General features: G+C 38.3%; 1 protein-coding gene across 3 annotated transcripts; it reads right to left on the bottom strand.

Annotated features, from left to right (window-relative positions):
• Positions 1 to 2,280: 2,280 nt before the first annotated feature.
• LOC101738885 (beta-1,4-galactosyltransferase 1) lies at positions 2,281 to 13,471 on the bottom strand. Of its 3 annotated transcripts, none has more exons than XM_038019405.2 (8): positions 13,251 to 13,471; positions 11,786 to 11,976; positions 10,605 to 10,740; positions 6,331 to 6,440; positions 5,534 to 5,732; positions 4,849 to 4,971; positions 2,961 to 3,090; positions 2,281 to 2,475 (listed from the first exon to the last, which is right to left on the bottom strand). In XM_038019405.2, exons 1-7 carry the CDS (start codon positions 13,379 to 13,381, stop codon positions 2,994 to 2,996), a joined length of 987 nt encoding a protein of 328 aa, XP_037875333.1. In that variant the 5' UTR covers positions 13,382 to 13,471; the 3' UTR covers positions 2,281 to 2,475; positions 2,961 to 2,993. The 3 variants fall into 3 exon arrangements, with proteins under 3 accessions (XP_037875333.1, XP_037875320.1, XP_062531221.1); XM_038019392.2 differs by having other exon boundaries at positions 2,998 to 3,090; XM_062675237.1 differs by having other exon boundaries at positions 2,437 to 2,475; positions 2,994 to 3,090.
• Between the last annotated feature and the right edge of the window lie 907 nt (positions 13,472 to 14,378).

The raw sequence follows: 14,378 nt of genomic DNA, 5'->3' as shown, positions 1-14,378 counted from the left end.
CTACTTTTATTTTTATATATAGTTTTAATTAATTTATTTATTTAGTTGCACCAACAAAGTGATCATCAATAAAAAAAATTTAAAAACTGACAAAAGTACATGGCAGACATCACCTCAATTATAGGTGCAATCGACAGTGCTGATATTTCTATCTGGGTTAAGAGATTAGGTGTGTCGGTTATTCCATGGATTAATCAGATGAATACCCCCACTCTGAACAAATATTTAATATTTTATTAAGTATTACTTAGACATTTTTGTCCACCTTGAGATTTCATTGTTCTTGTTACATGTCTCTGCAAAATCGACTTACTTATATTAAATTGCTTATCTATTTCAACTAAAGACTTATTCCCAATTTCGCTTCGAATAAACCAGATTTTTAACAACAAATTTAAAAAAATATTGTTATAACTACATAGACAACCCTACAAACCTGTACCTATTTATACTTAGGTCGTTTCCATTTCACGTATTCTCATCCCAATTGACCCCTTTTTCGTTGTTATTTGTACCTAAGACGTCCCTAATATCCCCAAAAACAACAGATTTTTACATGTATTTTTATTTAATCAAATACATTAAAACCAATAACAACTGAGACTTACCTTTAATATATATGCTGGTTCAAACACTAAATAACGTTTATAAATCATAGTCGTCTTCTATTATTATCAAATAAATAAAAGAGAGCAAAGTTTCTAGCACTAAAATAATTACCACCACAGGAAGTTAATTTGAAACGCGATTTTTTATAAGTTAGCAGCTATTATCATGCATATTCAGAGTTGTTTTGTGAACTTTCAACATTCTACTATTAAACTACAAAAAATGGAAGATTTTGCAACGAATATAAAACTTATATTGAGCGTCGAAAGATTTTCCCGGTTTTTTCCCGATTCGCCTCTCAATCCCTAAACGCCCCATTTTACCGGTATAGACTAAATCTTGTTAAATTAATACTGTCACTGTGTCATATGTCACTGTTGGAAGTTTTATTTTTTTCAGTGTGGCAATTAGTTTCTTATGATGTCATTCTTTTAAAGTAAGTTCATTTTTTCGCAAAATATAAAACGGAAAACGATTATGTACAAAAATCTTATAAATAATAGGTATTGCAATTTAAAAAGATGCATGAAAAAGATAGTAACATGTGCAGTCATACAAAAAAAAAAACACAATCATGCCAATTTTTTTCCTACATAATGTGATAGATAGCCTTGAGAGGCTATTTCAGCGTAACCTTAACTAGTAGGTGAGTTCACGGGGCTCAAGCCGTAGTGATGCTAACACTGACTCTAGCAAGAGCAGTGCTTCGCAGAATCTACTACCGGATCGGAAACGCGACCCACTGAGTAGATCTGGCGAGAAACTCAGTGGGAAACATGCCATGGGAAGTATTGTTAAAATAGAAATATTGACTCTATAGCTAGCTTCGGAACATTAATTATTTTAGATTATGTGCCACCCTAAAATCTATTATTGGCTTTGCAATCAAAGCTCCTTCATATTTATCACTAGTACCTAGCAGCTTGCTAGTTACTAGTGACTTCTGCTGAACGAAACTTAAAATGACTCACAAATTGTACAAGCAAATAAAATATATAAAATATATAAAGGCATAATAAGGCATGAAGCACCTACGCCGAAAGTTCGATTTTCCTTCCGCTGTATAGGGAAGAAAGTGTAACTTTTCCTCCCTGGGTACAAGTGCGCATGCGCGTTAGTATCTACGTCTGCTCTCACGCACCTAAAATTCTCCGCCATTGTTGTGCTCGGGTAATTTGCAATATTGTGCTTAGTGTAAAAGTGAAATAAACAAAAGGCAATAAAATTTAATAGTGAAGTATTAAACAAAGACGAGTTCATCAGACAGTTCTTATTCAATTAGTAGTAGTTTATTTAAAAATTAAAAAACAGTTAAATTGCTTTTTTAAGAGGGTTTGCTACTCCCTACCAGGGCTTCGCCCCTGGACCCCGGCTCGGTACTTCACGAACTTTCGGCTTGGTAGGAGAAAAAATACTATGTGCACCGCGGGAAAAAAGTAGGACATCTCATCCCGCGTGTTTGCAATTTTATACGCGGGAGGAAATGTCCTACTTTTTGTCCCGCGGTGCACAATGTACTATTTTGTCGCATTTAATCACCTCATTTTCACCTCACCTCATCTCATCTTGGAGCATTCTTTAAATCGCAGAAACATCGAGAAACATAAACTTTATCTAAATCACCTTATTAAATAACACACTTGGTTACGTTTAGAGAAAAAAAAAAACAGATAAATTTTTAAATATTTATTTTGTCTTTATGTAGAGTTCACTTTCGGATATTCCATCGTACTAGCAAAATCATCTTCGAGGGATATGTTAATGTAGGTGAATATATATTTCAGCTCAAAATCGTTGACTTTATACTTTACCGTTGTAAGACCATCTATTAGATTCAGTGGTGATGATGTTACGGCTAATTCAGACCTGCCAACGAACGGATTTAGCTTCATTGGCAGTTTAAAAATAAGTTGATGACGGTGCTTCCTTTTTACATATTAAAAAAAGAAAAACGATTACCTATATCTATATTTACCAAGTACCTTAGGGGCTGGTGAGAAAGCTTGCCTAAGATTTAATTATCTTAACTATTGTTTTCAACTTAGGGTCCCCTGATTTTAACATTATGATGCCAACTTCAACAACGGATGCCCCACCCTTCCAAACGAAACGCATTACTGCTTCACGGCAGAAATAGGTAGGGTGGTGGCACCTTGGGGGAGGTGAAGGACCTCGGCCCTTCTCTTCTCGGACTCCGACATAAACCGGTCCGTTACCCCCCCGACCGGGTATCCGTAAATGGATTCCCCAGCGTTAAAAAAAAAAAGGGTGGTGGTACCTACCCGTGCGGACTCACAAGAGGTCCTACCACCAGTAAGAAATAGAAAAAGAATACAGTCATAAAGTCTTACTAATGGATGGGCATAGCGTCCAGTATTTGATACCTACTGGTTGAAAACGGGTACTTCAAATTGTTTTACTTGTACGTATTTTCCGATCAATGGGTTACTTCGAACGATCGAGTAATTAGCGTTTTTTAATCTGAAAAATAAATTGAAATTAAATTTTGATAGTGAATTTAAATAAATAGCACGGCATTCAATGATATAGAACATTTTAAAGTTTCTAAAGTCTATTGTTTAATCAATCTCATAAAGATTTTTCCTGTATGTTACGTCGTTGCTAGATGGGGTTCTACAGATTGGTTTTTTAATTTTATTTTATTACAAAAATCCACTGTGTTGTTTCCACACCTATGGTATATACAGTTTATTTTTAAATTATTGAAATTTATAAATTTGATTTAAGGAAATTACAATTTACGGATTTCCTCATTCACTATTTTTGATGATATACTATAGGTACTTTTTTCCATAATATAACTAGTCAGGTCATAAGTATTGTCACACAGTAAAAACTTTTCTTTTAGAATGCTGGCACAAAAAATGTTTATTGAATTCGAATTTCGAATTGTTCATGAAAATAAAAATGTATACTTTTAGAATTTTACTCATTTTTAAATATGGAGTGGACGCTTAAAGAAGACCGTGTTGCAGTTATTGCGTTGCATCGTTGCGGTTACGCGCCAATTCAAATTTTTAACATACTGAAAAATTTGAATATAACCAAAAGATTCGTTTAACGTACCATCAAACGATACAATGAAGACTCTAGTGTAGATGACAGGTCAAGCAGTGGTCGCCCTCGGTCTGTTAGGACTCCAGCAGTGATAAAAGCTGTGAAGGCGCGAATTCAAAGAAATCCCAAACGTAAGCAGAAACTGTTGGCCCTTCAGATGGGGTTAAGCAGAACCACGGTGAAAAGGGTGTTAAATGAAGACTTAGGGCTTCGGGCATATCGAAGAAAAACAGGACATCGTTTGAATGCTCGTCTAATGGACCTGAGACTGAAGAGATGCCGCGCTTTGTTGAAGCGGTACGCGGGAAAAAAATATCGGGATATTTTTTTTTCGGATGAAAAATTTTTTACCGTAGAAGAGAGCTACAAGAAACAAAATGATAAGGTGTACGCACACAGTAGTGAAGAAGCGAGCAACCGTATTCTGCGAGTCCAACGAGGTCATTTTCCATCCTCGCTCATGGTATGGTTGGGAGTTTCTTATTGGGGCTTAACAGAGGTACATTTTTGTGAGAAAGGTGTAAAAACGAATGCAGTTGTGTATCAAAATACAGTCCTGACGAACCTTGTGGAACCTGTTTCTCATACCACGTTCAATAACAGGCACTGGGTATTCCAACAAGATTCGGCGCCAGCTCATAGAGCGAAGAGCACACAAGACTGGCTGGCGGCGCGTGAAATCGACTTCATCCGGCACGAAGACTGTCCCTCCTCCAGTCCAGATTTGAATCCGTTAGATTACAAGATATGGCAACACTTGGAGGAAAAGGCGTGCTCAAAGCCTCATCCCAATGTGGAGTCACTCAAGACATCCTTGATTAAGGCAGCCGCCGATATTGACATGGACCTCGTTCGTGCTGCGATAGACGACTGGCCGCGCAGATTGAGCCTGTATTCAAAATCACGGAGGTCATTTTGAATAAACTTTAGTGTCATAAGAATCTATGTTTTGTTAAGTTCATTTTGGTATATGAATGTTTACATAATGACTAAACTTGTTTCAATTATTTTACATTAAACATGTGACAGAATTTATGACGTGACTAGGTATCTTGTGTCAAATTGTCAAACCTTGTATTATCTGAAGAAACCAGAGTAATCTCCTCGATCACTAACCAAACTAACGATTCATATTAGACAATAATTCAACGAAACGAGTACCGATTGAATAGATCTTCGTAATATCTATCGTTGTCCCAGTAGATATTTGAGAATCCATTAACTCTAATGAACTGCTCCATTGATATCGCGACAGCGTTGCCAAATTTCAAATTTTTTATTGACCTTTTGAAACACAGGATAGATTATAATATTTTGTATTATTAATTTGTAATCTCGTCGAAACACTTATAATACGAGAACCCAGTTATACCTGTTACAAAATAAAGCTACACACTAATAGACAAACGTCCCATGCACAATAATGAACATGATACATCTTCTTTGTAAAAAAACTGCACCACTGCTTTATAGAAAGTAATAAAATCCTAAACTTACGTATTTTAATAGCAATTAAAACGCAAAGTTGTCGCCTAACTTTACTATTTTCATGTTATCATCTGTAAAGCACACGGTAAAAGACGTCACAAAGGATGTATTGGAACCGCGTCCGAAAATAATAACATAAATATTTCCCATTGCAACTCCTGTGTAGCCAGCAATCAAAGCGGACCACCCCATAAAAAGATAAAGCACTAAGGCATGATACGTTAGTTTTGTATTCGTGCTCTACTCAATAGGTTTGCCAAGTTTTCATTCGAAACTCCTAGACATTTCTTTCTCTAATATTAAAGTAATGTTATCTACATTTTCCGACTAGGCCGGAGTTCTCATACAGGTTCATTACTTATCAGGTTTTTCCAAAACGGAAGACAGTAATCTCGGAAAGCGGCTGCATCTGTACAAGTTCCTTGTGTCTATTGGCACGATATGAGGCTCATGGAATATTAGGCAGTTGAATCTATATCTGCCGCTGCGTCTACGGTGTACCTCAGTGTAGCCAGCGTTCATTAGTTTCCCTTGGTTGTAAGGATGATTCCCGTTAGCTGTTTAAGAAAAAAAAAAACAACATTGTTTTAAGTAATCTTGTCGCGTTGGTAATGCTTAGCCTACACGATTACATAAATCTTTAAAACGAAATTCGTAAATAATTTACTAATACTAAATACAATTAAACTGGTAGTAATTCAACTGGAATGAATGCGCAGGAGGCAAACGCAAAACGCACAAACATAATTTATTGGTAGAACTATTTCAAGGTAGCTAACTATTTAGCGGTGGAATTAGAAATAAAGAATCGGTGGAATTAGAAATAAGGAATATTAACTGTGAATATTAAATATTCACTGGTGGTACCTCTTGTGAGTCCGTACGGGTAAGTACCACCACCCTGCTTATTTCTGCCGTGAAGCAGTAATACATTTCGGTTTGAAGGGTAGGGCAGCCGTTGTAACTATACTTGAGACCTTAGAACTTACATCTCAAGGTGGGCGCATTTACTATGTAGATGTCTATGGGCTCCAGTAACCATTTAACACAATATGGGCGGTGAGCTCATGTAAGCAATAAAAAAAACAAGGTTCTTAAAAAGTAAACTAAAATGGAGTTTCTAATCGTAGTTAAAGATATTTTAATCTTGTTTACCCTGTTCGATCACAAAAATCCGATATTCCAACTGTTGCTTCATTAGAAACAGATGCATCATGTACATAAACGTGCCAAGATGTCTGATGTTTGTGCGGCTCTTGTTATTTCTGCAAAGAATAACAATTTAGAGTATATTCATCTTATAAAATTACAATTTGAATGTATTCTCGCATAAAATGCCTTTGATTCTACGTCATAAACTGAAGTGTTTTTGATAGCAACAGTATATTTAATAACTTTCCAACCATAATCAAAAGTAACCTTTTTCAATTATATCTATATACTAGCTTCGCAGGGCATTTAAAATTAACATTATTATTTCTCACCCCCCACAAAGATTCTCATCATTAACGCCCCCGCAACTGGTGTAGGCAGTCCAACACTCATATAAATATTAGCCTATCCACTAAGTACATGTATTTTCTACATGCATGCCAAGTTTCAAGTCAATCGGATGCATGATTCAGTAGTTATAACGGAACATCCGTAAAAACCACTGTAGATTTATATATTAGTATAGATTTTTTAGATTAGATATCTATATAATCATGCCACCTGTCTTAAATGTGAGTGGCAGCATTTCCTAAGTGATTGATGTTTATGGACTATTGTAGCCTTTTATTATGAGCTTCAAGATCGCCTGCACAACAAAAGTCACAAAAAAAAAATTATAAACGCCGTAGTTAAATTTCAGAATAATTTAAAAATACGTATTTATTGATTCAGTAGATTATCTGTCTAATGTTACTAGCGGACAGCCAGTAGATACTATCGAATGAATGCCTCCATCCCAAAGCCACGAGGCTGAACTCTCAAGACAACACTGCAAGGTCGCTTTTGCTATTAAGCCGAATTTACATTACGAAATTAGTGGCGTGAAATTAATTTCGTGACATTAAGGCGAATTTACATTACGAAATTAGTGGCGTGAAATTAATTTCGTGACATTAGTTTTACTGACAGTTTCACGTGTAATTTAATACTTTCGTAATGCATCCATTAATTTCATGCATGGAAATTAGTTTCGTGCCCTGCGCGATTTTGTGGTGAAATTAGTGTCATGCAACTAATTTCATAGTGTAGACGCGACGTGAAACTAATGTCGCGAAAGGGCCTGCGCTGTGCGGACGTGTGTATTGTTAGTTCTGACGCGCTTCAGCCTTGAAAATGGCAAACCAACGATGGAGTACAGAGAAAAATATAGATCTTATTAATGAATATCAATGACAAGGGTCCCGAAACACCTACATTAAAAAATCAAAATTATCTTCACTCATTCGAAAATAGTTTTTATAACTCTCAGGATCTTCATCTGCTAATTCAGAGACTAACTTCATTGCACCTAAATGCCTTCTTGTTGACCATCCTTGAATCTACCAACTTTTTTTTCCTGATAGTCTTTTTTTAAGTTTATAGGTATATAAGCATTTCTTTAGTTACATTGAATATAGCAAATTACAGCTTTGATGCTGATGACGCCATGGTTACTGCAGTACTGTGGATTTCGCGACACTAATTTTTTAACGAAATTACTTTCGCATATGAGTCGTCTATTATCAAAGGCGGCAATCTGTGCATTTGGACAAAAAAATGTTATTGATATGTCAATACCGATTGATTTGAATATAATCGTCTCCTTCAAAGAATACGGTTTAAAACCTGCATTAAATAAAGGTTAATAGTTAACCTGTTATTTATCTAAGATGTCGTTCCGAAGAGTTTTGTGACTGCCAATGGAATACAAAGTCAATAATTCGTTTTTCTGATTTACCAATTATTGTCCAAAAGTCAGATTGCCGGCTTTGATAATAGTCGACTCATATATCGAAACTACTTTCGTGAAACTGAGCTCAACATGCATGACACTAATTTCGTAATGTAAACTCCGCATTAGTGTGTTTAGTGCGACTTTTTTAACGTTCTCGATAGCGTAAAAGTTAAGTCAAATTTGTGTGGAGTTGGAACGTTTGACTGCTATGTTTGCCGCTAGGGGCATTTGTTTTTTTTTTTCCCTACCTATGCTGATAGCCTTGAGAGGCTATTTCAGCTTCGCCCTAACGTTAGTAGGTGAGCTCGCGGGGCTCAACCGGAGAGTTGCTAACACTGACCCTAGCAAGAGCAGTGCTTCGCAGAATCTACCACCGGATCGGAAACGCGACCCACTGAGAAGATCCGGCGAGAAACTCAGTGGGCTGTGTCTATGAGTTAGTTCGCTCGTCGAGCCCTTCGTCGCAAGCGACGGGTTCGACGAGGACGGTGACCGGTGCTTGTGGTGCCTAAAAGCACCGTTAATGGATCAGGAGGATCCGTAATGACGTGCTTTGGGCGACGTCGACGGTTTACCATTCGGTCTACTGGGTCGGGTATGTAATTTCCAGCGGCTACGATGAGAGGGTTCTCATGTTGTGCCGCCTTCTCAAAATGGCGCAGCGATGCCGACTGTAGATACTTACTTACTAAGAGAGTCGAGCTCCAGGTCATCGTGGAGATCCACATTCCTAAGGAACCATGGCGCTCCGACGGCTATCCTGCAGAATCGTGATTGAATAACCTGAAGGGATTCCAAGTGGGTGCGGGCTGAGTGAGCGAACACTACGCTTGCATACGTCATGACGGGGCGTATACAAGTTTTGTAGAGAGTTACCTTATTGCGGAGGGACAGTTTGCTTCGACTACAAAGCATTGGATAGAGTCGTCCTAGAATAAACGCTGCGCGGTCGCGTACCGTTTTTATATGGGGACGGAATGTCATCCCTCTGTCGAGGGTGACGCCTAGATATTTGACCTTCGAGACCCACGGTATGGGCTGGCCAAAGAGAGTGATGGGACTAACGGCGGAGGTGTTTGCGCGCCTACTACGGAGTGGGATGCTCGAAGTGATGTTCGGAGGGCGACCCCTTTTGAAGAGCACCGCTGCGCTTTTCGTGGGGTTGATGTCTATTCGCCACTTCCGGAACCACTGTCCCATGGTGGCTACTGCGATCTGGAGTCGCCGATGAAGCAGCGACATCTTCCTACACGAGTAGTAGATAGCCGTGTCATCGGCGAAGAGCGCTAGATGGGTCTCCGGAGACCGGGGTATATCATTGATATACAAACTAAATAATAACGGGGAGAGCGCGGAGCCTTGCGGGACTCCGGCAGTCAGTTGACGGGGACGAGAACGAGTTCCCTCTACTCGATATCGAAACGAACGGTTCGACAAGAAGTCTCGTATGATGAGCACGAGTCTGTCTGGCACTCCCATGTTGTACAGTTTGTAAATTAAACCGTTGTGCCAGACTTTGTCGAACGCCTTCGCGATGTCGAAGAAGAGGGCGCCGGTCGGGATTTGTTTACGCCTATTTAGTCCTATCAGAATGTGCTCCGTGAGGCGGTGCACTTGTTGTACGCACGAGTGTTTTGAGCGGAATCCGAACTGTTCGTCTATGAGAATTTTCGCGGTAACAAAATCCCAGAGGCGTTTCCTAAGGAGACGTTCGTAAATTTTTCCTATCGTCGAGAGGAGACTAATCGGACGGTAACTAGAAGTTTCGTTTCTCGGTTTGCTCGGCTTATGTATACCGATAACGTCCGCTTCTTTCCACACCGCGGGAAAGATGCAGTGCGTCATAGCGGCATTTAAAATTGTAGCCAACATTGCTATCAGTTGGACTGGCAAAAATTTTAGCGCGCGGTTGTGGATGCCGTCGGAGCCTGGTGCCTTCCTAGGTTGGAGGTTGTGGATCGCGTCTCTAACTTCGTCCGTGGTAATGGGGGGTAACGCGTCCGAGGGCGGCAGGGAAGCTCTGCGCTCGACCTCCCTGTCGACTAACTCGGTGTGTTCGGGGTCCGCGTATTGAGTGCTGGTGGTGCACTGCTCTTGCAGTGCATCGGCCAGCAGCTCAGCCTTGTCATCGTCATCGAATGCCGGTGGTTGGCCTGAAGGGCGTAAGAGGGGAGGCATAGTAGCGGTAGTTTCGGATTTGAGAGTCCTAGCTAGTCGCCAGTATGCTTGGTGGGAGGGCGCGAGTTGTTCTAAATAACTATGCCAATTATCGTTACGCGCGTCGCTTAAGCGGGAGTGGACTTGCCGCTAGGGGCACTGTTCCAACTGCATACAAATTTCAGGTTACTTTTACGCTATCGAGAACGTTAAAAAAGTCGCACTAAGCACACAGATCGGTAACTCACGACAATAACAATTTATCGTTGAAAACCATTTTTTGTTTCTATTCATTGCAGACCTGATATATGAAAAATGTTGTTTTTTTATTAGCCATTTCACTCACCTAAACGGCACAATGATGGCGACTCGTTGTCGTGCTACACATTTCGTTGGACAATAAGCGCCGCCGATTTGAACTTCCGAATACAGTTTATCGAACGCCTTTAAAGACTTCATCACTGTGTCTTCCACAACTGGTCCTATAGTGAAATCTAGTCTAGAGCCCTATAGTGAATTACACTCTGAGACTCTTAAGTTTGAATTATTTTCGTTATTCTTTTCGTCGATTGCTTTTAGAATGAAGAAGAATGACATGAAGACGAATTGATTAATATCCAAGTGAGCACAATTATAATTACTTTGTTTTGCGTATCCAATTTTATTTTATTTGTTACTAGCTGACCCGGCAGACTTCGTAGTGCCTCAATCGATAAATAAAAGACCTAAACTTTATTTAATTCCGAGCATTTTCATATTTATCTACCTTTTGAACCTTCTCTGAACTTCCATAAATAATTCAAGACCAAAATTAGCCAAATCGGTCCAGCCGTTCTCGAGTTTTAGCGAGACTAACGAACAGCAATTCATTTTTATATAATAATATAAAGATTTAGTTTCTCTTGAAAACTAAAACGCATCCTAGGTGAGTCACTATGCTTTTTTGTTTTTCGCGAATTTATTTTTTATTGCATAGATCGATGATCGAGCGCACTACCCACCTGGTGTTAAAGAGCCCATAAAGTCGCAATGTGAATGCCAAAGCGCACCTGGAGACTAAAGTCTATCTGCAAATTATATTTTTTTGGCTTTGATTTTTATTACACGATGCTATTCACCGTGGAAGTAATTCACGAACACTAGTTAAGTAAATAAATATTTGATTCCAAAAAAAAATTTGTACCTGCCCGCGGGATTTGAACATCGATACATTCGCATCGTTCGATACGAGTACACCGAGCTTCTTATCTGTTAGGCCACGTCAATTTTATGGCGACGTTTTAGGATGATAAACTAATATTTTTATTGCAGTTTAGGGAGTCGCGTATTAGTGTCTACTAAACAAGAGCTTGAAAATATCAAAGCATGGGTTGGAAAAGACAAATATACCGACATTGTGTGAAGCAATATTATAAATAGAGCACTGAGTGTAATTTTGTGTCGAAATAACTGCACTGAAAAATATTCACAGTTCATTTCTACGAAATAAGTAAACGAAAATATTTAGGCATTAAAATCATTAGGTACCCAAGTTCGGTGGCTTTTCAGGGCATCGAGGCAATCCTTGTTTCTTCACTTCTAACGGGTAAAATGTGTAAAGGCCCTTAAGTGAGACCATTAGATCAGCGTATTCCGTTTCGGAAACACCATTGTCACTTGTAATGTCTTTATTATTAATGAAAGATAAATATGTCGACGTGTTGATAGAATTTTGTGAACTGTGAATAAAACAAAAGAGTGCAATGATTAATGAAACAAGAAAAACAGTCGTAAAACTTAAACGGCAATATCTAACATCTATGAGAAGTAAACCTATTATTTCTACGTACATAAAAACCGTAATGAACCGAAATTATGTTTTTTTTTTTTTAATATTAAGTTTTAAGTGGTTACCGGAGCCCACATCTGATAGACAATTTACAAAGTAAATGCCACCTCCCACCTTGAGGTATTAGTTTCTTAGGTCTCAGTTTTTCAACGGCTACCCCACCCTTCAAAACGAAACGCATTACTGCTTCACGGCAGAAATAGGCAGAGCGGTGGTACCTACCCGTGCGGTCCACACAAGACGTCCTACCACCAGTAAATAATGTTATGTTGTAGTATTGAATTTTGACGTGAATTCCAATCCGCTTTGGGATATAAAGCTGAAATCTCATTTAAATGCGATCCCGACCCTTCAAACTGAAACGTGTGACTGCATAGCAGAAGAAATAGCCAGGATGGAGTTACCTATCAGCCTACAATGGCCCTATCACCATTAAAACCATTGCTTATCTCCTTGTTACCTAACCATTTTGAATAGCAAAGAAAATACGATTGTTTATCTGTAGCTGTACATTTTATATGAATAAATATACAACGGTCCAATTTTAAATTGGAGGAGCAATTTATTTATTTATTGCTGTAGTAAATAAATGGTTTGACAAACTCAGAAATTTTTCTCAAGTAGGTAAGACGCGCACATGTTTGGCTTAGACAAAAGTGGTAGCCATCGATTGTACATATTGCCGCATTTAAGACATTCGCTGCTAAGTAGTGAGTTTTAAATGCTTTAAAGCTACTGCTACGGTTAAGTACCTAAGCTTAGGCGCTTTTCTCAACTCAAAAAACGTTCAATTTCAATTTTGTTTTTCCCATGGAAGTTTTAAGATTAGGTGATTACAATTTTAAGTCACTTTACACACTACACTTACACAATATACACAAAACAACTTCTATTCAACATCCTTCGACTGATAAATATGATTCTCTTAACCGTTCAGGTTATGGCCTGCGTAGGTAATGAAAGTTGTCATCGTTGTTCGTGTATATCGATTTATATGTTTTTATTGCCCGTGTAGGCAGACGATTATACGGTCCACCTGATGGTGAGTGGTTGCAGTCACTCATGGACTTCAGCAATGCATGGGGCAGAGCCAAGCCGCTGCCTACCATTGCATTAAGTCTGCTTCTTACCGCCAAGAACACCTTTCTTAGATCGTTCACGTACCTGATGTTCCGGTTAACATAAAAACAGTTTCTATTCATTGGCGTATAAATGCGATAGTAAAATATATAATTCGAAATATTGACGGCGACGACGGCAAAAAGAAACATGAAGATCATCCGTAAGGGCGGCATTCATAATATTATTGTGGTACCCTGTTAATAAGTTATAAAACAACTACCTTAATTTATACATAACTGACGTATGTGAAAGCTATAGAAAATATGACAACAACTTTTCTCTTTGGATGGTATTTTTTTGTTGATCAAGGTTTTCGTTGGTTGTGGGCCGCTAAGATATTATGTGTGTTATAATTTGTGATCACAAAAACGGGATCAAGTAAGTACATAAAAGGCGTGCCATGGTGATTGTTTTTCCTATACTTATTTGTTGGTAGCGACGCTCGTGTACTCCCTTCCAAAGCTTAGAATGAAGCGGAAAATGGCCTTAATCAAAACATATAATTTACGTACATTCTATGAATACAAATAAATAAATTTTTGACCTATGGACGTGTGCGAGCTATAACCATAGACATTTTTTTTGGTACAATTTGTAACCATAGATAATACACTTAATATTTATAGCAATAAAGGTGCGCATAAACTAGCCTAAGCATATTGCGGTGGCTGCCGCATGATCGTTGGTTGAACGTAGGTACCTCTAAATATGTTAGAAGATTATTTGATTGTAGGTTTTATACTATACATACCTTAATTGTGTCAAAATCTATCTATATATATAAAAATGAAATGCTGTTCGTTAGTCTCGCTAAAACTCGAGAACGGCTGAACCGATTTGACTAATTTTGGTCTTGAATTATTTGTAGAAGTCCAGAGAAGGTTTAAAAGGTAAATAAATATGAAAATGCTCGGAATTAAATAAAAATAATAATTTTGTTTTTCCTTTGATGTGTCCTTTGATGTGTGTGTTGAAGTTTATTTTATACAAAAGTTTAGGTCTTTTATTTATCGGTTGAGGCACTACGAAGTCTGCCGGGTCAGCTAGTCACAATTAAAATTCAACGAAAGAACCGTTGGAATACGAATTAAAAAAGTACAATGGAAATTATTGTGGACAGTTACCCCATTTCGAATTTTATTTGTTGTTTGTTGCCGTTGCTTTTGTAAC

The sequence above is a fragment of the Bombyx mori genome, chromosome 3 (assembly GCF_030269925.1).
Source record: "Bombyx mori chromosome 3, ASM3026992v2".
NCBI classification, from domain to species: Eukaryota; Metazoa; Arthropoda; class Insecta; order Lepidoptera; family Bombycidae; genus Bombyx; species Bombyx mori.
This window is presented reverse-complemented; position numbering and strand designations above follow the sequence as displayed.